The sequence below is a fragment of the Xenopus laevis genome, chromosome 9_10L (assembly GCF_017654675.1).
Source record: "Xenopus laevis strain J_2021 chromosome 9_10L, Xenopus_laevis_v10.1, whole genome shotgun sequence".
Taxonomy (NCBI): domain Eukaryota; kingdom Metazoa; phylum Chordata; class Amphibia; order Anura; family Pipidae; genus Xenopus; species Xenopus laevis.
The window spans coordinates 91,234,486-91,259,699 of record NC_054387.1 but is presented as its reverse complement, the minus strand read 5'-3'; the positions used below and the strand labels follow the sequence as shown (position 1 = coordinate 91,259,699).

The 25,214-nt window shown below is 37.0% G+C and overlaps 1 protein-coding gene across 3 annotated transcripts in view; it reads right to left on the bottom strand.

The window, feature by feature from the left end:
- Positions 1 to 2,259: 2,259 nt before the first annotated feature.
- Positions 2,260 to 25,214, bottom strand: part of nrp2.L (neuropilin 2 L homeolog) — a 96,191-nt gene continuing 73,236 nt past the window's right edge. The window contains exons 15-17 of one of the 3 annotated variants that reach the window (XM_018236183.2): positions 22,759 to 22,800; positions 6,217 to 6,270; positions 2,260 to 6,125 (exon numbers count right to left, since the gene is read on the bottom strand). In XM_018236183.2, the coding sequence (XP_018091672.1) occupies positions 5,827 to 6,125; positions 6,217 to 6,270; positions 22,759 to 22,800 (395 nt within the window). In that variant the 3' untranslated portion in view covers positions 2,260 to 5,826. Of the gene's footprint in view, positions 6,126 to 6,216; positions 6,274 to 9,025; positions 15,218 to 22,758; positions 22,801 to 25,214 lie in introns of those variants that run through there. The other 2 variants (XM_018236182.2, XM_018236184.2) reach the window with 2 other exon arrangements.

The window sequence follows — 25,214 nt, the reverse complement described above, 5'->3', positions numbered from 1 at the left end:
ATTTTCTTTTACATAAAGAATCACAGTAAAGCTTTTAAATCCATTTATTCTGGCTCAGCCAGTAAATGGAAGGATGTTTTTTTTAAACTCCCCAGAGAAGCCTGCAAGGCAATGCACTGCTGGACTCTTTGCGAGAGAAAGGATTTAAATGCAGCAAATAGCAATAAACTCATTGTGAATTTCAGGTTTACAGCAGAGCACATAGTTGCAAAATGTGTGCAGAATATGTAACAACACAAAATGTATTGACACTGTTTTTTTTGTCTGTATTAATGTTTACGTGTTCAATTCCTGGATATACTGTTGAATCAGAAAATTACTGGTCACCTTATAAAAAATCCAAATCTTTGTTAAAATGTGACATTTGATGAGTAATTGATAACAGGTATGGGATCTGTTATTTGGAAACCAGTTATCCAGAACTACTGAAAGGCTGTCTTCCATAGGGGCAAATTCACTACCCTCCGAAAATTCACCAGCGTCGGCTTCGCGCACAGCGCAACACTTCGCCAGGCCTAGATTCGCCAGGACAATGCTAGTTTAATAAAATCCAAAGTTGCATCCAGGGTGCTGAAAGCTGGCGAAGTTGTGCTAGCGTTACTGCGCCAAGCGAAGCGAAGTTGCGCTAACATTGCCTAATTTGCATACGGAGGGAAGTTTAAGTTGAAAGAATGTATATGTTGCAGCAAATACATTACACTACACATGCCCAATAAAGTTGTTATATTGCCCTACACATGAGACCAGTGTATAGTTTATGTGCCATATGTTAGGAAATGTAGGGGGGAAGCCGGTTACCCCAAAAAAATGTACGCTCTTTTGAAGCCTATCACCCTGAAAAAAGGAAAAGATGCTAGCGTTTTTAGGTACTCCTATCTATTCTATTGCACTTTGCCTGGTCTGAGGTGGCAAAGGCAAGTCTGGTGCAAGAGGTAACGTTCATTAAAATCCGCATCTTAGTGAATTTGCGTAGTTATGTCCATTTGCCAGAGCGCAAATTCGCCTGCCGTTAGGGAGCGAAGTACCGCTAGAGTCTATGTCCTTTGCTAGCAAAGTTATGCCGTCGACCATTAGTAAATTGGCGAAGTTCCAAAACGACGTCACGCTGGTGAATTTTTACCAGCATTAGTCACTTCGCCCTTTAGTTAATTTGCCCCATAGACTCAATTGTATCTAAATAATCCAAATTTTTTAAAATGATTTCCTTTTCCTCTGTAATAATAAACCAGTAGCTTGTACTTGATCCAAACTAAGATATAATTGATCCTTATTGGAAGCAAAACCAGCCTATTGGGTTTATTTAATGTTTAAATGATTTTCTAGTAGACTTATGGTATGAAGATCCAAATTACGGAAAGATCCATTAACGAGAACACCCCAGGTCCTGAGCATTCTGGATAACAGGTCCCATACTTGTACTGCTTTAACATTATTCAAGAAAACCAAACTTTTTTTTCCCCATTTATTATGGTTATTTGGGCTGCCCTGCCATTTGCCAAAGACTAATAATGTGGCCTTTCAGGTAATAGCTCCTCAGAGAGACAACACAGCCAAGCTATCTGTCATCAGAACTCATGGTTATGTTAAAATGTTAGAGGAAGCAGGCCTTCCAGTGTTTTCACTCTTCTGGAAAATGTGATGATCTGCAAAGCTCAACAAGCCAGAGAGGTGAGCATATTACCTTCATTTTTATAATACTTGCAGAAGCAAGAGCAATTATTCCAGGCACTAATCATTTAGTTTTGACCTTTAGAATATGATATAATACAGATCAATGCAATCCATAGAGGAATCAAATGTTTAGACTTGCAAATCTGCAATCGTATAGGCCAAGTGACAATCAGTCAATTTTTTGAGGACATAGTATAGATATTACATTTTTGCCAGAATATTCCTGTTTTAAATTTGAATCCTTCAGATTACTGACTATTGTCAGCCAAATCAACCCTAAATATTCTACAGTTACTATGTTGGTACTGTTGGTCAATATATATACAGTATATATATGCTCTTTTTTAGACTAAAGGTGGCCCTAGACGCAAAGATCCGCTTGTTTGGGGACATCGCCAAACGAGCGGATCTTTCCCCTATATGCCATTAACGAGCATGACTATATCGGGGGTAATTTGAACGTTCGGCCGTATGGCAATGGGCTCTGGCGGGATCGGTCGGGTCAAAATCAAACCTGTCCTGGTGATCATATTATGCGGTTTCTTCAACTGTAAAAGATCTATCTGACATTCCAGATTTTTAATGGGCTTTTTCTTTCTTTCCTTTATTATATTTGCATCCACTGACTTAGTTAGTTAGTTAATTTTTGTTAGTTCTTGTTAATTTTCTAATATGGTATACTTTTTGACAAGAACATACTATTTAGTCGATTGTACCGTTTTTTATTTATTTTTTTTCTCTTCTTCTGCATAATATTTGCTGTCTATTGATTTTATTTGTTTAATGTGAAAATCAAATCAAATATTTCAACATCTAAACCTGTCCGATCGACCAAACGACTGATCTCCGACGGACATAAAATGACGGCACACTCCACACACAATATGAAAATCGTACGAATCCTCGATTCGTACGATAGGATCTTTGCGTCTATGGCCACCTTAAGACTACTTTATTTGTCAAATATCCAGAAATAAGTTGCACAGGTTGAACAAGGTCTCACCCATATTACTTCTTAAAGAAATATTTATAAGCAACCCGTGCACTGAAATGATCACTTTAACAAAATATATAAAACAAGTTCTCCACTTAGCAGAACACTTGCCAAGGAACAAGCCAAGAAAAGGCCTGCTTCTATTTCTGCTTTCTCAATGGATATTTTAAATTAATATGCTACCAATGTAGCTTGAAGAAGTCTTCAGATTTAGTAAAGGATACACTGTCCTTTCCCAATATAACCCAAACATTTTGTTTCTCTGATATTAATATAGAAGCTTGCATTGGCATACAGTGTGACAGATCATATAGGGTTACTAGTAACTGTTTTCAGATCTATGCATTGTAATATGACCGAATGAACACATTTGGCTCCCGTGTAATAGATTTGCATTAACTGCTTGTGTTTCTCTGCATGTTAAAAACGACTGTATTTACTTATTAAACGAGATATGGAGAGGTAATATTGTGAATGGGAATTAATGTAAACAGCAAAATGAAGAAACAGTCAAGGGGCTACTACCAAAAAGCTGCAAATACTCTTGACACATATCACAAAAGTCCATCATTTTCCACTTTCCTAATACACCAATATCTAATATTTTAGCTACTCTCTGTCCTTGTTAATGTGTAAAAGAATCCATTATGTTGTCAAGGAGGCACTCAGAAAGATATTGAAGATCATTTGAAAGTGTTTCCATCAGATGATTTGCCCTTTGTGCTAAACACAGTGTTACAAAGGTACCTAAATGCTATCTTACTCCATGGAAAGACAATAAAGTTTTCCACAAAGTATTTTGTTCTATGGTATGGTTGCCGTTCTATAATAGCAAATTTGATACATCAAGTTTTACTCTCAGCAAAATAGCTGCCTGTATTCTAACATATACTGTAAGACGTAAATAGACAGACACATGCTTTACAACATAAAGGCCTGTATGCATGACCATCCGTAAAAAGACTGTCACTAAACTGAGTCTAAATATTGTTTGGCAAACGAGATACACACAACTACCCAGAGACTTCCAAATAAGGCCACCTGACCATATAGATCAAATAGGAATGTGGGAGGAAGGGAGAACTTAAAAGGAAATTTTTGTTTAAATTCTCAAAAAACTGTAAAATATAGTTAACATTTGTTGTGTGTCTTCTTCTGTATTTTCATGCTGTGTAAAACATTGCTTTTTGAAGGCACTTAAGCAGGAAACAGTAGTATGCATGAAGAAGGATGGTTTTGTAAAAAGTTGCTGCCACACTATAAACCACACTATAAACCACACCTGTTTTCCGTTAAAAAAAAAAAAAGAATTCCTTGGAGGCATAATAAACAAGTATCTCCCATTTTGCTAAAACAACCATATTCAGTTCAAGGCATATGATCATTACCAAGACTCTTACTTCACTCTCATACCAAGAAATCTCTCTGGCATAAGAAGCGTTGAACCTAAAAATCTATAAAGAGAAGTTTCAGCAATGTTCAATTGATGTTATATAAAACAACATTTGCTGGCAGCAGAATAAATAGGGTAAATACAGAGAATTTAGGAAAAAATGCTAAGTGCTTACACATGTATTTCTTGAGTGACCGAACATCACAAAAAAATTAGCCTTTAGTTTTAGGAGATACGAGTTTGCAAAGCTGAAATGTGAGAAACATGAAATGAGTATTTCATGATTTGGCAGGTCTAATAATCACAGAACATTCCAATGGTATTTTTTTTCGGTGGAAATGAACTTCTACATGCCTAAATATGAATTTCAAGCAAACTCTGCCCCACATGCTTGAAATACATGACAACGGGCTAGAGAACTTACTATGTGCCCTTAATATTAAAGATCGCATTCCATAAAAAGCTACTATTGTTCCTCCCAATAAACATACATTTTCATGTGTAACAGAACTGCATTTAAATATCCTTATTCTAAGGCCAATATAGTTCTTTCCATCGTCAAGTACTATATTTCATAGCCAAATGATAAATTATATGTTCACCTGTCACTCAGTATGTGGCATGACCTTGAGCCTATTTTCAAGGTAGGGTCTCCCTATGTTTTATTCACAAATTTTTAGCAGGTGATGGGCAAAAGTAATAGAAGGGTATTACAGAGTAATTAAGTGGAAATCTTCTAATTATGGCAGTTACTTATATAAAACGCCGAACAAGGGAAATATTTTGTATAAAATAGATTATTTTGAAACAATTCTAAGAATTCAAAATCTTTCATCGAAAATGAAAGTTTCTAATTAAACCACCAGAAACCTAAGTATATCAGCACAAGATAGTGGCTAACAGATAGCTGAGTTGGCTAACCCTGGTCTAACCTCTAGTTGTTGAAACCCTTAGCATTCACCTAAAATACTAAAAAAAATATTTTTAGCACCTTAAATTCAATATGCCACAATGTTTACAACTGCAGTGAACGGTAAAATGGGGTTTTCAATAGCTTTACCAAAAAAAAAAAAAAAACAAAGCAAAACATGAAATGTAATCAAACTCCCACCTTCCTTGAACATACAATACATAAAGGTACAATCAAAGCCAGCTCTGAATATAAAACCCTTTAGAAATGAGTCTTTTGTTCTAGGCATTTTTTTTGTAGGGAGAAAATATTGTGATCTCTTAAGTAAGCAGATTATTACTTTCCCATAAGAGACCTGGTTGTAGAAAATGGCTCTTATTCACAAAACTTTAAGGCTTTTCTGCTTGTGTGATGACACCACTGTGCACCTTTTCATTCAAAAGTCTTATAAGTGTCTATTCCACTGCAACATTACTCTTGTTCCCAAAATCAACAGACAACAAATCAGCACATCTCTAAAATGAGAGGCTCCATATCTCAGGGCAACATTTTCCTGTGTGCATGTTGCTCATCTGAATAGATGAAAACTAAAAAAAAAAAAAGCGAAAAAGTTTAATGTGGATTTAGCAGAAGGGTTGGCATTGGCAATACCACAACCTTTCAGGCAACTGGTTCAGGTTTTTCTCCATTTGAGAACACATGCTTATCATTGGGTCTTTTTGAAAATATCTGTAGCATCACATAGAAGAGTAACTATGTTAGTTACTTTTATCCTTCATGTTCAGTTTCAGTAGATGGCTTCCGAAAGCTGTCCTCCTCAAGCCAAATTATTGTACAGTGTTTAAATGGTACATTCTGTCACGCCTCTGAGCAACATTTCTGGGGGTTCATTTTCACCTTGTGTTTGATGCCATCGTATAGTTCAAAATTATAGTTTTCAAGGGTGGTGGAACTACGAGATGAGAGGCCTGTATAGGAGCAAGTACAATAAAGTAGAAGGCCAGCACAAATAGCCCCAAAGAGAACGCCAAGAGAACTCATTGCAATGATGGTGACCAGTATTGGATCTAGTGTGTAAAGCCAACTTTCGTCTTTGTCAGATCTTGGCGTTACCACATTGCTGGTAGGGAGAGCTGTGTAGAGTTCATCATAGTCACCTACAACAAAACAAACAAGAACAATTAGCGTTACTATTAATGATTGTGTTACCATAATATTGTTAAGGGAAAGATATTATTTTCAACTTACCAATTTTTCCTCTGCCAAAGTTGTGTCCCAGGTCTGTTTTAAGCACTGGAATATCTGCTAATTTAAAAAGAGAAAAAATGTATTTTAATCAAACAGAATTGCATTAAAAAAAGTATTTTATAGCATGACAACACAATAATTATAAATCAAAAAATAAAGAATATACATCATACATTTCAACACTGTAACATAAAGCCGCTCTTCAATTATGTATATAATCAGAGCTCGAATCATTAATTCTGTAAAATAAATACATTGATATCATTACAGATTTATTTAGAAAGGGGGAGATTACTCTACAGCTGAGACACATGTAAGTATGTCTTAAAATAAGCACTTCAAAAACTTTCAGGCATCTGTACCTCCATGGGAACACCTTTTTGACAGCCAGAGAAAGGCAGGTGTAATCTCCGAATTACATTTAAACATCTCATTTCGCTGACATGCAGTACAAACTCTCACTGAAGTAAATTCCTTTGGACCACCCAGAAGAGATCAAGGCAAGGCTGAAGGCCACCCGATTAAAGTTTAAATAGCATAGCCAACATTCCTTGTGCTTAGTGCAGATCCAACAAATAAAGTCAGCTTTAAATTCCATTTAGGCAGCTGTAGAGTTCCATCCAGTGTAAAAACACAATGTTCGAATAAAACTAGGCATGCGACAGCCGTGTATTTTAAATGTATAGAAAGGGATTACTAAAATATGATACCTGGAGTGCTCAATGATCAGTAAAATATACTAACTGGCAACAAAATTCAAAAGTTACAGATCATTTCAGATTAGCAATCCATTTTCCTTGTTAGAACAACATCATTCCAATTAACTGTCTGATTCTTAATTCCCCACATGCATTTGCATTGGGGAAAAATACAGATTGGAAATGAATGCCCTTGTCCGTTAAGCTTTGATAAATCTGATAATTTGCTAACACATTCCTGAGTGTCAGTTCAATTTTCCTGACAGTAAGGAAAGTGTGGACCCCACAGTACAATGTATGATAAATCACCCCCCCCCCTGCTGACACACAATTAGGCAGAAGAACACAAATAGGTAGGCTGTTAGAGGTTTGAGATTTAACAGAAAACAAATCTGAAAACAGTTTTCCAAGTTTGATTGGCCTAAAAGAGATCAGGAAAACGTTCAATGGACCCTGGAATAAATAGTCCTTATATATTCTTATAGTCCTTTAACACAGCCTCTATAAGAAAACAAATGGCAGAATGGGGGAAGAGAATGAAGGAAATAATGTTTAATGGAGAAAATAATAAAAAGGGAATAAAAAAGAACAAGAATTGTACAAAGACATAATGGTAAAGAATAAAACAAAAGGAGAGAGGGGAGGATGTAATACTGTGAAATGACAGTAATAAAAACGATGACTGAAGGAAAGGTGTTTGGACCCTGCAAGCTGGCAGATTCTACTACTCTAAACAATATAAATCATTATGGACTAACTGAAAACTGCTGGTGTTTAAACGCACTTGTCACTTGGGGGCTCAGTTCCGCTTTCATACAAATGGTCAGTGTATGATGTGATCAAGGTCCCACAAACATAAGCCTCCTCACCGTACCTCTGCTCTTTGATTGTCACTAGACTGACCAACTACAATCGTTCTCAGTAGGTTAAAATTGTTGGGTTGGCATAAGACACACAATATTTCAGTTTAAAGGTTTCACTGGATATATTACCCCCACTCCAAACACCAAGTATGTCACAGCCCTCTGTAATTGCATATTTTTGGAAATGCTACTTATTAACTGTGAGATCTGTCTGTGATTTATCTACCTGTGAGAATGAATATGCCCTCTTATGATGATGCCACAGGGGGATTTGTTCTTTTTATATGGCCTTACTAACCCACTGATGATGAAATATATCATACTGTACGTTATGCGAGTAGGGGTGGTTTATTTATTATCCTTTAGTTGCTGCTAATATCTATCATAGTATTTCTAAACCAATGTAATACAGGTATGGGACCTGTGATCCAGAATGCTCGGGACCTGGGGTTTTCTGGATAACGGATCTTTTCATTCTTTCTTTTTCATGCCAAGTCTAGAAATTCATTTAAACATTAAATAAACCCAATAGTCTGGTTTTGCTTCCAATAAGGATAAATTATATCTTAGTTTGGATCAAGTACAAGCTATTGTTTTATTATTACAGAGAAAAAGGAAATCATTTTTAGAAATTTGGATTATTTGGATAAAATGGAGTCTATGGGAGTGTAATTCGGAGCTTTCTGTATATCGGGTTCCAGATAAGGGATCCTTTACCTGTACAACTTAAATGTACCTTTAACTTGTACACTGTCACACTGCTTGAGCCAAATATTACAGAACTGTGCTGTATATCTTAAGATAGATACTAAGACACTTAGGTTGAGGGACCAAAGGCTCCCAGGAAAACAGGCTTTTTTTATAAAGAAAAATCAAATTGACATGATAATTTGTTTAAGCATGTGACGCACAATGTGGTACAGATTCATTTCTTCCAAGGGTCCATGGGGAGATAGGAAACAATACTCCATTTTTCATAATACACCAGAGGGAGGACAATCATCATTATAATCGCATTCGGGCAATTTAGCACTTAGCAACTTGACTAAAATCCCGGAACACCCATCACAATTGTCCCTGGTGGCTGATTGCTAGAAACTTCAAGATACAGGCAAAATGCTGACACTATTTTAACCAATGGACAAGAAAGAATGAATGAAAAAAAGCTGTGGATTTTTGAAGTGCCTGAAAGTCTAAACTGTTTAAGTGCATGCACCATTTCCAGTGATAAATAAAGAGAAACAGATGTTTGTACAAAAATATCCTTTAATTACATTCCACACAGCACATTTTCAAATAAGATTCAAATTTCCATAACATTTTTTTTTTTTTCGTTCATTCACAGGCAGAGAGCAAAGCAAGAGATGCGGAGATTCAGGGGAGGGAACCCGGGGAAGAATAATCAAATGTCTATATCCAGCAGTTAATTTTGGTGGGACTTCCAAATACAAAAGTCATAATGCACAACCAGTGTTTGAAGCTGCAGCCCCTTATGTTGGCAGTAAAATGGTGGCTATGTTTATTAACTAAAGGGTAAGTGAAAATGCTATATTTTGGGGGCCTACTGGCCATATTTTAATTTAAAAATGACTTCTAATGAGATAGTAGTCTTAATAATGACAGATATACACAACACACAAGAATATGAAAGAAGGCTTTTTCTAAATGTTTTTGTTTCACTACTTGTGGTGGTAGCATTACTGTATGTACAGATGGGATGCCCAATATTGCACTCATTATCTATTTATGCCTAACAGTCTATATCTGATTTCCAAAGAGGCTATACAAGTAAATGAATGCATTGGTTATTATGTATGGGCAAAGTGGTCCACTACTGTGCATTTGTTTAGTATAATGAATGATAAGCTCTGTGTGCGTATGTCTATAATAGATAAAGATCCCTATCTCTTATTGTCCTATTTGGGTCTCTGACACCTATTTTACATCCTTCCACTGCACTCTAGGAAGTACAGACAACTTGTGGCATAACAGCAGGTGTAAATCTATGTAGAACACTGATGTGCCTTGGATGAGGTCCACTGTAGCTAAACAACAGTTGAAGCACTAAAAGGATCCAAATTATTGGTCTGTAAGGAGCCTTGGCTTCATGCCTATATATTGTTTTAAGTGTTGCCCTGAAATCGAAAAATTACCATCGTTTTCTGTCCTAAAAGATTTTTTTTCTATGAACTGGGGTTACAGTAAAGTCTTCAGCTGTGGCTCCCAAAGCATTTTCCCAAGAAAATACTAGCACCCAGTAAAAATCTGGAAACTGTGCTCTTATTAAGACTGGGTAAGTCTGCAGATACCAACTATACATGATGTGAGCCAACCCAGGAGGCATTTAGAGCATCAAAGGGCTGTACAATGCAGCACATGATTAATTCCCATGTCTACTTTGTATTCCAGCCATTTTTAAAATCGACAGATTCTCAATGTAAATATACTGTTAATCAATAGTGATTATATTAGTTCATTAAACAGACAGAATATAGAAGTATGGGAACTTAATGTTCCCATTTCACTAATACTCCCTTAATCAAGGATTCTCAGTGATGAGCTTGCCATCATTTCTCTCTGCTACCCTATGGCTTGTTTTGAGAGTTGCACTGAAATTTAGCAAATAACCTATTGTGCATAGTCATAACACAGTGGTTTCAAAACCAAATGATTTCCATTGCTATCTATTTTGTTCTTTCACACAAAAAAAACAAGGGTTATTAGAAACTGAGAATCAGTAGGGATGTGGGACTTGTGTTGGAGGAAAGAAAAGATTAAAAAGAAAACCCCAGGACTGAATATGAAATAAAGCAGTCACCATTTAAAGATAAAATAGAAGGCTTTAAAACCAACCTCAACAAAGTTCCTTATTTTTGCACAATGCTGTCTGTTTCTCTTTTCATTGTTATTCTCACATTCACTTTTAAAGTCAAACAGTAAATGATATTTACAATCACTGAACTTTTGTTCTAAGCATGTGGTAACAGATGGCAAGCCTTAGATACTGCTGTTGGATTCAGCAGATGAGGGAAAACTAGCAGCATAATTACCAATTACAGAGCAATAGATAGAGGGATGCTGTCTGACACACTAACTATAAGACTGATGGGATTTCTAAAAGCTTGCTGTAAGTCCCCTCATGTGATTAAACCATAGGAAATGTCTCGATTTCAGTGCGTTCCAAAAAAATATATGAACCCATTTCACCTTAACCATTTTGCTGATTCAAAAGCAGATAACACATGGTGCCATAAGACAGCCTGGAAACAGCTGGTGAGGTGTTATATATGTTTCCAGTAGGACGCAAATGATTTGCACAATTATATATCACAAGTGAAACCAAGACCCTTCAAATGGTAGGAAACTATAGCTCTCGTCATCCTCAAACAACCAGGCTATTCTGAAAAGATATACCTTTACCATTTGCTTCAAATAGGGCCTAAATATATTTCACGGCCTTAACAGAACTGAAGTAACAAGGGGTCATACGTATCCCTATGTTTCTGGTTGCACCGTTTTGTATATTCCCTGATATACATGACAAGCTTTCATGCATACAACTGCACAACCAGTGCAGAAGAATCAGTGTGTGTTACATAACAACACATCAATTAATATCATTACCGAAACCGTACCGTAATTTGGGGATTCAGTGTATTATCAAAACAAAAAGATGATCACTTCTGCAGGTGCAACAATATCCCAATAAGCAGGTTTCAAAATGGCATATGCCTCAATAGCATGTACTGTATGTGAAGCATCAGGGATTTCCATGTACTATTAAGAGGAGCTGGTTGTAGGAGGATGTTGGGTAGGATAGTGGTAGGCTTGGCATTTCATTTTGCTGCAGGCTTGTACTGTAAAATGTATTTCCCTGCCCCAATGATATATCAGTATTCTAGTGATAAAATAAATTCTTCTTCCAGAAATTCAACAGAAATGTTGGTGGTAATTGGGCAAAAGACGTGCAAATCTACATCATATTATGTGACGTGAACCAGAAAAAAAGAGTCATCTCTACCATCCATCTGGCATGGGGTATAACAATCTTCCTTGACTGCTTCCCTGTGAGCTTGATAATGTACAAAACATATTTCGGCGCATTCGTAAAGCACGCTTGATGCCACCAAAGATTTCTAAGTAAATGTTGAACGGACAAAACAATTCTAATACAAAAGGCGCATAAATTATTTATACACAGCAGTGCACTGTATACTATATCTGTGAGATTTACATTCAAACACCAAAATAACAGCATGGATACAAAAAAATATACATTTCTATGTCACTTAGCATATAAGGCCACCCATTTGCTACTTAAAAATGTATGTAAAATCGATTGTTCTCAAGCTCCACAAACACTGAAACTGTAAATTGTGAGAGTGACAGTTGTTTTTTTGTACAATTACAAAAGCACATAACGGTAATGGTATTGTACAGTAGTGTGTTCGCTACGCCATTGCTTGTAGCTTATTGTATGTCCTGGTTTGGAGTTGGGCTATAGACATCATTAGGCAGGACAGATGGTGATGGTAGGCAGAAGTTAAGAATAAAGTTAAATTACAGATAACTGTAGTGACAATACATATACAAGTTTCTTTTTCTGCATTTGTTCCCAAGGAATAGTTTCAATTTAAAAGACACAATAGATAATAAGAATCACTAAATGAATGGCACTGACAAGAATCTATTGCCCAGATATGGAGGTTTACCCTTCTTTTCTTTCTGCTGTACTATTTCTTGAGGAACCAATGCAGACATATTGCCCTTACAGTTCTGTTGCTGAAAAGGATCTTACGTTGGATTACGTTTGACATTAAGAAGCTTTGTTGCACCTGATAATAAGAGTAACTCCATATGATGAAAAAAACACATTTTCTTTAGTGAATCATAACATCAATAATGACATATCTTTTGAAGGCTTTCAAAACAATGTTTTGCATGTGGAAATCTATTAACTTATATTACACATGTGCAGCCTGTAATGAGTCAAATGTGTCCATTTTATTCTTTGTATGATGGACAGCTGATCTTTTGGGAAGCCACATTTATAACAATTATGTTTGTCAGCACCAGCCTACTAGGTTGGACACTGTATTCTCTGCAGGATCTCCTGGTAATATTTTGGAGGCTTTAGAAGCTCTTTATCATAAAAGATGGTCTCAGCTGCTTTTAAATATCACATTTTTAATTTACTTACACTGGCAGGGCATTGGAACAGTCTTAATGCTGATAAAGCTCTTCAGAACTTATAGATCTTATACTGTAGATCTCTCACCACTTTTCCCAGACATTCTATGGATTGTAAAGGCTTATTATTTAATAGGGATACAATTTCTGAAAATATAAGTGAGAGAGCTAGAACTGTTTGTGTGGATGGCCAAACCAAAAATGCTGATTTTTAGCTCATGGAGAAATTGGTCAAAAATGGCCATGTTGACCCTTTATTAAAAACCTTTGTATGTATAACTGCTCTTTTCTGGATAGGTGTGGATGGCTCAAGTCCTCCCTATACAACAGTAGATGTGATAAGATATTGAATTAGAAATAGTTCCCTTGGGAATAGCTTTTTTGTCTGTAAGGTGTTCTTTAAATTACACTACCACAATATAAGCAATAAGTCTGTATAGTTAAATAAGAAAGTTTTAGCTCAACCTGTGCTCAAGTGCTAGTTAAGTATTTGTACCTTGCAACAAGATGAGGATTTAAGATTCCCTGTTGGAGCTATAGTCACGGAATGACAACTTTGGTCTTAAGTTGTCCTCACTGTTGTAGGCACACTAATCCCTTTATTTTTTTCCTTGCTTTTGTCCTGTTGTTCAGCAAAAGTGCTTCTAACTCTGCCTGCCCACTGTTTCTTTGTGCCATAATCTTCCTTCTCTACTTCAAAAGACATTTTAATTTCATTGTGTGCTAATCCTCTCATTATATGACAAATTGAAAGCATGGCCTAGCAATTTAGGGACTGATCTAATATCATTGGGGGCATGAGCCGGATCAGTAATGGTAAAGGTCAGTAAGAATTACCAAACCATAATTTACGCATATGGGCCCCACCTAAGAGACAGTTGTTTGAGGCAGTAAGAATATAAACTACCCAACTTCCATGATATGGGTACCTTATTACTGGTGGATGGGCAGTCTATGAAATGCTACGTTCAGTATGGCAGTGAAAGGGTAAAAAACTCTCTCCATCTGTGTTAAATTGCATATATGTTATAAAAGCCTTGTGAAAAAAAGCATGGAGGTTTCCAACCCTTTCTTTGATATGTTATAAACAATTCTGCTATGTGTTTTTCTCATAATGTATATGTGTGGACCAATAGGAGATTAATTTTAGTTCTGTGTGATACAAAGCAGTTCAAATATAGACATACTGGAGTACTTCTCAACACCAGCCATTTGCCCCCCAAAAACACTTTTCAAGGAATCCTCAAAGAAACACTGGAATATAATTAAGCAGATCGATACAGAGTTCCTGTGAGGATATCCATTAAAACCTGAGCTGTTTAGTGCAGCGTAGGGGCTGGTGCTAGGAGATTAAAAACATTGGCCTATGGACCTTAACAAAAAAAAAGTTGGTTTCACAATTCAGTGTACCAGGTCCTATTGTTCTATCTTCTGTTTAAAAATATAGAGAAAGTGGAGCTGAGCTGTAAGGCACATTATGCCTCACGGAATAGGCCTGTATAGTGGCTTAATTTTACCATATAAACGGAGTCTGTGTTTGTTTCTTTACTTGCCTACAAATCCCTCCCCCTGGCAATATACTCAATAAGGAATATACAGAGAAAGAAACGGGTAAGTGGGGAGAGGGAGATACTCTTCAAGACCTTCCTTCATGTTTTCAGGCATTTTTTTCCATCTGGCAGAAGGAGCACAAAATTAAACCAAGAGATCCTTCAAAATTTTAGTCTTTTTAAAAAAATGTGAAAAAGCGTTTAGGCTGTAGGAGGCATAGCCTTCTTTTCAAACATTTTCCAAGATGCAGCATTTAGATTTTAGAGACAGTCATGGGAACCAGGTGTCTATGAGTTCATAAGTATGAAGAACGAAGTGTCACAGGGATGTAAGGGATGAGAGGATAAAAGTGCAAATTGAGCCAACTTTCTGGAGTCTGTTAAGTCTAGATCCTGCGTCGGGATTGCCCTCAGCACCGCGAGCTGTGGTCGCGTTCGTCTTGTTCTAATTTAATAGTTAAAGTAGGCTCCACTGCCAAGGGGGCCCCGTTGGTGTAGTGTGAAGTTTTGTAGGTGATGGCAGGGTCACTCTTCTTGGCCGCATAGCGGAATCGGTGGTAGTGGAGCACCAAGGCCAGTGCGACGGAGACCAGCACCAGAACAGCGCCTCCTGCTGCCATAACGTAATACCAGTAGACTGGAATGGGCTGCACTGACACCGTGTCCACTGTGGGCTCGCTCCCTGGTAGTAGGGTGCCCCCTGGTGGAGAGATACAGAAGAGTGTTGCTAGCTGGGATTTAGTCGGACTCAAATCATCAGAAATCATACATGCTGTTCTTAAATTAGCACAATCTTACTAAATGAAAGAAACTGCAAACAATGCAACATTCTATCAAATTAACTCTCAAATATTTTCCTCAGCCAAATGTTCAGTATAGACTTCTCCTTAGAAGCACAGTTACAGATTAGGAAACAGAAAAGATGGGACTATGAGTAAAACAAGGGTATACACAAGACATAAGGTAGACCATTTGGCCAGATCTAGCCTAGTATCAAACCAACACTCTGGTAGTGGGCACAACAGGAGGGAGTTTAACCCCAAACAGATTGTATCTGACTTATCAGAACAGGAAATTCAGTCTGCTGTCCCTGAAGTGACAGAGCTGTATTCCCAATCCCAATGGTAAAAAAATAAGGATGAATGCATTTGTTCTTACACTTCTGTTACAGAATCACACACAATCTGCCTCTTTGGGCCAAAGGCCAAATGTGTGGACCATAGGGGAGAGGCCTTTGCATAGATTAAGCTGTGTAAACACCTCCAGTATTTTTTCGTAACATCAGACACTAAAAAAAATATTGGTAGAAGCAACCACTTTGTTTTCAAATGGAAGATGTCATGTAAGTCTGCTCTATTAAGAAGCAACAAAAGCAAATTAGAAACAGTGCATTGCAATTCAAATTTCAGAAGGGGTTTATTTTGGCCCAACACATCTAAAGTTAAAGTGTATGGATTTAATGGTCCATCCAAGCAACACAACTGTCATCAATATGGATGCTTTTGTAGGTTTTTAGTTTTAAATGTGTTTTTCTTTATAAACAAGGTCATTATCGCGGTGTATGTCTGGCACTACTTTTGTATGACACGGGATATTTATATATGGAAAATGTCAAAGTGAAGCAAAGATTAAACATACAAATATACAGATATTTGTGGTGGCCGCTCTGTGGCATTTTAGAGTAGAGACACAAGCTCAGATTCAAGGAGATTAGTCCAGCAACAAATCTCTTCTTCTTTGGGGTGAATAATCACCCCAAACTGCTTTCCGCCAGATAGAATGTAAATTGCTGCCGGGATGGCAATTGGTGCACTTCGCTTTCCGAAATCGCCCAAAGTTGCCTCACGAGGAAACTTTGTGCGACTTCGGAAAATGAAGTTCCGAGTGCCATCCTGCTGGCGACTTAGATACTAGCCGGCTGGAGGCAGTTTGGGGAGATTAGTAGCCCTGACAGTTTGTATTAATTTCAAGCAATATATTATTATAGTTAATGGCCTATTGGACAATGAAACAGCTCATGGGGGTAATTTCATTTAGTCGTAGGTCTAAACAGGAAGAGCGTTGTACAAATTTTGCCCCTCTTAAATTATCAACAGTTAATCTGAGACATTAAACAGTCACTTGATTTGTGACATTTCTGAAAGGATTTTGAAAACATAACAGTAGCTTTAAATCTCCAACAGTAAAACATGGAAGAATGGTCACAATGATCAGGGACGCCAGTGAAACTGTTCTACTCTGAGCCAGATTGGCCTTGGTGATTTTCAAAATTTATGTTGATAGAATGACACCCAGATAAATTTCTTAGAGGCGCGTACACGACCACATTATGGCCAAACCTTGAAAAACATAGTTTCCTATAACACTGGCTCAGCCAATATTCTTTATCATGTATTTGTCTGTCTGTTGCTTACTCAGCAATGCTTTTCCTTTGCTTAATCTGTCAACTTAACCAGAACAGGCTTGACAATTTATTATGCTTTAATGCAAGGGTAAGTCAACCTCTGTGTAAGATGAATTGGTCAGGGGTGGAAGGATACATTAACAGAAATAAGATCAGAGGGAAAGCATGCCAAAATGAAGTTGTGCATGGGATGAGTTTTTGGTTTTTGTTCTACTCTTTTTTATTACCTATACAAAGATTTAAAAATGACCCAATTCTCTTTTCACCTCAACATACATTACATAAGACATACATATACGATACAGTGCCCAATATTATTCTCACTTATTCCATGGAAAATGTGCAAAATGCCTGCCTAGATTATTTTAAAGTCTATCATTCACACTATTTCCATGGTGTTGTCTCTCTATGTTCTGTAGGTGTAGATTTCAACCTTTATATATGTATCTCGCTATTTTCCTCTGTACTGTCCCTGTATATACGTGTGTGTCTGTGCACCTCTCTCTCACTTTGTGCCATCACTGCTTGTCTGTAGGAATGTGTCTCCTTTTCTCTGTCTGTCTCAATCACTCCCTTTTATGCCTACTTCTCTATCTTTGTACATGTAAAACTGTGTTCATGTGTCTTCCTTTCCCTTTCTGTATGTTACTTGTATGTATGCCTCTCTACAACAGTAACAGCTCTTTCTACATGCCTCAATGTCTATATTCATGCCTCACTATCTACGTGGATCTCTTTGTGTCTATCTCTGGGTGTCTCAAACAAACAATTCATCTGGGGACTTCAAAAAAGTAATCCTAGACATCACAAACTTGTATCTGTTACAAAAAGAGCAACAGTGTATGTAATCATTTGTTACTGACACACCTCCGCACTCGCTGGAGCCTGGAGGAGCTACTGGAGGAGCTGGGGAGTTAACCTGACTGGTGAAATGAGGTAAACCATTTGCACCATTACAGTCAAACTGTGAAAATAGATACAACAGATGCCATTTGATACAACAATTAACTAGATGAGATATAATAAATGGAGTCACACGGGCAGCATTTTTCTGGATTAGAAAAAACAGCCAAAACATGTCAAGTGCATGTAGAAGCCAATGGCAGAGGTCCCTTGAACCATTTGAAGATGCTTTTAGCTTTCATGATTTTTTTTTTTTTTTTTTACAATGGTTATCTCTATTTGGTTGAAAATTTGAGGTTTTTTTCACCAATAACTCGATCAGTTAGAATATTTGAGTTTTCCCTGACTGCATTCAATCAAGTTTTTTTACATCCAGGTTTTTTCATAAATAAGCAAATATTCGAGTTGTGAGTATTCGAAGTAGAAAAAGTTAGAAAAAAACCTCACAAACTCGACCTTTGATAATTAAGCCCCTTAATTTTAAAGGAGAAGGAAAGCTACGGAAGCATTTTATTGCCAATAGATTAGCTGCAATAGTGCAAGCTAGAATGCCATATTTATTCTGTAGAATGTTTTACTATACCTGTGTAAAAAGCTCTAGAAGCTCTGTTTGTTTGGGATAGGAGCTGCAGTATTAACATGGTGTGACATCACTTCCTGCCTGAGTCTTTCCCTGCTCTGGGCTCAGATTACAGTAGAGAAGGGAGGGGGACGGGGGAAGAGGAGCAAACTGAGCATGCTCTTGCCCAGGGCAATGAGGTTTAAGCTGAAGGCAGGAAGTCTGATACAGAAGCCCATGTGTACACAATAGAAGGAAATAAATGCAGTATTTCTTTTTACAGGGGACTCAGAGCAACATTACTTTGGGGTTTACTGGTATATTTAGCTGGACCTTTCTGATAAGGCTCACTTAGTTTTAACCTTTCCTTCTCCTTTAATGTGCAATTATGATGTTTATTGGGTGACTGGGGTCATAATTATTGTTATATGTCATTATCTAGGTACATACAGTATCCAAACATTGTTGTGAATTCAAGATTGCCAGTAAAGCTGCAATTTAATTTATATCTCTTTCAAAATGTACGTGTATGTGTTCTTGTTTATTATGTTTCCTACACTTCTTCTTACTTGTATATGTAAAGCTATATATATATATATTTATATATATATATATATATATATATATATATATATATATATATATATATATATTTATATAAAAAAATATTTATTTTTTGCAAGAAAGATTTCTAATTAAATATTAGTTAAATGAGTCCAATCAAAGAACTGTGCTGTCTTCTAACATTAGTACTAAGAGGCAATATACAGAGCAAGATTCACAATTTTTAGCTAAAAATAACTTTTGGGAACATGCTATTCTTAAGTACTGGGCAAGATGTTGCTGTGTTTTCTTTGGCTCTGCCTTGAGGTTCACAGTCATGGTAGTTGATATTATACGCAAAAAATGATCCAAGCTCAGAGAGAAAGTACTGCAGAATAGGAAAATCTCAGAGAAACCTCCAAATAACAACAAATAAGGTAAAAGTATGCGATATGAATATATATGAATATGTGAAGGATCACAGACAGTAACATTAACCTGGTGAAAAAGAAGCAATTATATTATTTAATATTATTGTTTGTAACTAAAACAGCCACTCGGACTGATGATCATGTGACCCCTTGTCAGCATGTGTATGTGTAGGAGATGATGGCTGGGGCTACACTCCCCCTCGGATTCGGCCAGTTCTTTACCCATGCCTGAACTTGACTATAGGAAAAAAAGTTAATTCAAATCTATTAAGCTAATATTTTAGGCAAAAAAAAGAGGTATTTGTGTATATTGCTCAATACTGCCACAAACATTTTTTTTGGAAGAATCTCCCCCATAAATACTCTTATGAGTCTCTTCAAATGGAGACCTGACAAACTGAGAAATGTTACTATATAAATAGAAGTGGTTTATATATCTGTCAGTCTTAGGAAAAGAGGCATTTGTTTTACAACTGCAAGTCAACAAGAACTAAAGGCTAATATTCAGCTATGCTCTTGGCAAATAGCTGCATTTTTGTTTCTTGAGTTTATAAGCATTTGACATTTGTATAAAAGTAAGACAATTGCCAAAAGAAAGAATGAACTTAAATTCTGCAAATGTATATTTAGGTCATTTGTACTATGCTTCGCTTAAGAGCCTCAAAATCCATCCCATTTAACCCCTGTAATATAATACCATGCATTATTACATATATTTTTGTAATTTTTTTAGAGAGTTTATCAATTAAATGTATCTGTTTACTTATGTTCTCATTGTTAGATCAGCCACATCTCCAAGCAGCAGTATTGTGAATGAGAATAGATGTGTGAAGTCATTTAAAATCCCTGCCATAAAGCAAGACTTCTGTTGTTTGAAATAGTAATAGTCACGTGAGTTCCAAGGAAATGATGTTTTCCAAACAAGTCTAAAAAGGAAAACTAACAGTAACTTAGGTCTCAGTCATTGATCATGGGAGAAGGGGTCAAGGTGCAAAAAACAGGTGCTAAGTGTCATGTTTTTGCTCACAACGCACAAATGTTGTCTAAACAGTTTCACCTGTCTCTGTTTGCAGCTCTGCTTGTGTTTAAGCACTGTAAAAAGAAGGCATGCCACATGGGTGGAAAGTGGGGGATTCCCTTGAACTCACATGATGCATGAAATGCAAAAGAAGGGGTACCTAGGTCTGCAACATGCTCTGGAGCCCTGAACTGTACTTAATAAGTCCCCTTTGCCTGTAAGCATTGTGATCTTAATCCTTGCACTGAATGCAGCCTTAAAGGTGCAACTTAGAAAGGGATGCCTTTGACAAATGTAACACTACACAGGTTATATGTAAAGCTAAAAATATGGAAAAGAGACCCCCCCAGATTTCTACTTTAGGAATAGGTTGGAGAAACGAAATTATGTATGAAAATTTTGTATTGCTGTAACAGCTTAAGAACTGTGTGTCTGTTAAACTAAGGGGCAAATTAATCAAAATCCGTGTTTGTGACAAAAATGAGGACGAGGAAATAAAAGGCAGATACAACTCGTGTGACTTTTTTTCTCGAATGCTAGCATATATAAGAAAAAGAATGCGACAAAATATTCAGTGAGAATCTCATTGTCCCATTAATCCTCAATGAGGCTGAAAATCTTGAATGTTTTAATAAACTGGGAAAATAAATAAACAAGTTGTCAGAGAACATTACCAATGACTTCTATACAACCTCGCCAACTTTTACTTGTCGAGTTTTTTCTGGCGACTTTTCGTGGTTTTATTGTTTAATAAATGGCGACTATTTTTGGTTACAAAGAATATTCTCGAGAATATACGGACTTGTGTTTGTTTCTTCACTGCGTTCTCAAAAAAAAAAAAAACTTGATTTTTGATAAATCAACCCCTAATTAATGTCATATATTTAAGACAGCTCAACAATATGACACTCAACACTTGCTGTGAGCTTCCAGTAACTGAATAAAGTACTGTGCAGCAATGCAGAAGGACACTCACTGTAGCTAAATAAAAGTCACTGGAATCACTAGCAAAGGATTATTTCATCAGGTAGAGAATAAGTAATCTGTCATGATGTTATCAATGAGGCATAATGGACATTATATAAAGATACATATACATTAATCATATAGATCTTTCTAGGGTCAGGCCACACTGGGCGTTTTGGGGAGATTTGGTCGCCTGGTGACTAATCACCTCGTCTTTGCGGTGACCAATCTCCCCAAAAGCCTTCCCTCACTCTGCGCCGGCTAAAATGAAAAAGGCCGGCGCTAATCACATTCGGCGATTTGTTTTCCAAAGTTGCCCGAAGTTTCCTCGTGAGATCAGCGCCGGCGTTTTTTCATTTTAAGCTGGCACAGAGTCAGGGAAGGTGTTTGGGGAGATCGGTCGCCGCAAAGACAAGGCGATTAGTCGCCAGGCGACCAAATGTCCCCAAAACGCCCAGTGTGGATTTACCCAAAGGGGTGCTACCTTTGCAAATAGCATTTACTGCAAAATAATGAGAACCAACTCCTCAGGTGCCATCAATGTGAGATAAAATGGTTACTTCCACAGAGAAGATTGTACAGTGTTCTCTTGATAATAGATGAATGCCTTTTGGCAATATATTGATAACTGTTTGAGAACTATTACTTTTTGTGTGATGCATTCTTTGTTAAATTAACACTTAAACAGAATTTAAAAATAATTATGAGTATGAGTAATATAATGAGGGTACATGTTCTGCCTTTGTATTTCACTGCCAATATAAAGATAAATCTAATGAAAGTAAACATTATTTGATAGGCTTCTGTGTGTGTTAGTGTGTGTGTGTGTGTGTGGTCCAAATACTTAAAAGTACATTGTTTTTACAGGCCCTGATAGCAGATTGTATTTCACAGACACTGCCTCCTTCAAAGCTATTGCTCAGGAGCTTGGCGCTGTCTGAAATTGTGGATGGCAATAGCAATTTCACATCACTGTTCTAATCTCAACCTTTAATGGAAGATTTACAACGATTAGTTCATTTACTGCAGACCTATTATCTCAGGGATAGGGATACAAGCAGAAAATCAGCTGGTGATGATGACCAGTAACATCAGACTGAATTAATAGTTTTTCAAGTCAGCCAAGTCAGTGGCTATATTCCATATCTATCTATCTATCTATCTATCTATCTATCTATCTATCTATCTATCTATCCTTGTGTAGGAGGCACAGTCAGAAATTACAGAAGGTACAAGCACAAAATATTTGCTAAGCATGTGGCAAAATTCAGGATTTCAGAAAACCTATACAATTAACTTCCATGTGCAGATGCACTAAACACTCTATTCCTTCTGGCTTCAAAAAGGTTTCATGGTCTTTCTTAATTGCATTCACATATAAATAACAGAATAGATGCAAACGAAGAGTTCAATTTACCTGGGGAGAATACTGGATTCCTTGGAAAGGCTGTGAGAGGTTCTAAAACAAAAAAGACGAACAATATTCACTGTTAAAATGGTAGAAAAAAGTATTAGAAAGTAGTGATTATTTTTGTTTGTTATACACATTAAATACGGAATGTTTCCACTTGGATTGTAAGCTCTGTGGGGCATGAATCTGCGTACTCTTGTGTCTCTTAGCATAAGGCATGCCACTTCTATATTTATACACAATAAAGTAAATCTAACCTGCTGGCTTTAACGTAAAAGGAGAAGTTTGTGACAATACAATTCAAGAAACTGTTGCTAACCTAAAAAAACTCCTTAAAAAATCCTTAAAACTCCAGCTCTAAAGCTATATAACCTTGAGAGTACAGCCAGATGACAGCAAGACAAAAGAGGGTTGGAAAACCCATAAAGAAGCAGAGAAGCAAGTCACATTAGTGTGTTAATTTCAAATGCAAGCAGGAAACCTCCCCTAGGAATCATTACGTTTCATTTAATATGCAATGTCAATGCTGGGCTTGTGTGCAAATGACGTGTATTGATTGGCTGCATTATCAACCGTTCAGTCCATTGTCTGCAAGGCTCAAGTAAGAACCACAGTGTGGTCAGTTGTGTGTAATCTGTGATTTTATACTGGGATAAAACAATTATCTAATAATGATGGTATTCATTAACTTCATGCTTGACGCCTTGCAGCTGTAGTTGACTACAGTCCCCAGCATTGTTAGCTAACAACTGACTGTCATTCACATATGGTAATGTGTATTATGTTAATATGTTGTTTAACCTTTTGGCGTAAGTAAAATCAAAAGTCATTTTGCCTTGTGACATGCTGCTCCTCGGAATTAAGTTAAACTCATTGCCATGGTCACTTGCTATTCGATTGAGCTATCTGCAGTCACGATTATTGCACTAAAAGTAATTTTCTGGTCCAGATCTCCCAAATCCCACTCATCTGGGCCATTGGATCTTGGTAACTGATTCCCAGATGCTGTATCATGGAAATACTGTGCGTACTGCAAAATGAACCAGTCTGTGTATTGGCTTGGGGTTACATTATCATTTCAATGATTATATAGGCTAATCACCTGCTCATCACTGCTTTTACAAGTGTTATTATCATAAGATAGTTTTATGTCTTATTGAAATCTTAGGCCTATGGCAAATAAGGTGTTTTGCCTGCTGCATTTCTCCACTTTTACAAATGCATGACTAAATGGCTCAAAATTGCCTGCCACTGCTGTCAGAAAATTGTGTAAAAAACACCAGTACTGCTGATTTTCACACAATTCTTGCCTGAAAATTCTACTCTAGAATCGTGTTTTATAACATAGGCCTTATGTTAATTGGATTCAACCCTAAACATGTTGCAGATTTTTAATCGGCACAAGCAGCATCAATTTAAAACACCATTTTTTAAAGCCTTTGCTTGCAAGTTGCCAATTCCATATATGAAAACTAGTTTTTAAGACTGGGGCCCATCGACAGCACATGAAAGAAAGATATAAATACTAGCATACATATGTGATTTTGGAGTGACATCCAGAATCCATTGACTGTTGGTGACATTAGAGCTATACTGGAATTCTTATGTGTGTATTGCTATAGACTATGCCAATATGCATGCCATTTTTTATGACATTTTTGACTATGCTCAGAGATTTCATATGATGTGTTCCATAAAAATATGCACCCATAGAGTAAGCCTGATATTTCACAGTGACATATGTGACGATGTCACAAAATCTTATTTTCAGTGTTTTTTTTTCTCGTTTCGTCACTGTTAACCCTTCTTTGCCAGAGAAGCTTGCCAAGCATTTGTCTCACAATTTGTAAGAGACAGTCTCTGGCAGGGAAAGGCTGCAAAGCTTCCCTTGGAGCCTGTCAATCCTTTCATGCGTATAACACTGACTGGCAGCTGGTGTGTATCCCCTGAGACAAGTTGTTATGTAAAAAGTGAGCATGGTTGAAAAGTTAATGATGATACACTGACATTTTTCAATATCTTGTTTGTTCATGGCCTAATGATGCGTTTTCCTCACCCACTTTGGAACACATCCCTGGGTACAGCACATGTACAGTAACCTCTCTCATGAACCTGCTGCAATGTAAAGTCTGTTAGATTTGCATCTATTTTTGTGCCCTGGTTTACCATGAACTTTGGGTTAAGTTTTCTTTCCAAAGAAAATTGGATTTCTAAAAATCCTGTGCCTGTATATGATGCACACAAGCTGCAATGGTTTTGCTTATAAAACACTGTTCTTTCACTTATGCCATTAACTATAGGGCACGTGTGCCCTAGTCCACAGCAGGTGATCCATTAAGCACTAGGTAGAGATCACATGGGGGCAATGTGCAGTGGGAACCTTATATTTAACACCTGCCAAAGGAAATAATATACTTTGCACCAAATCTGCAAACAAAAGGTACAACCGGCACAAGCGCACA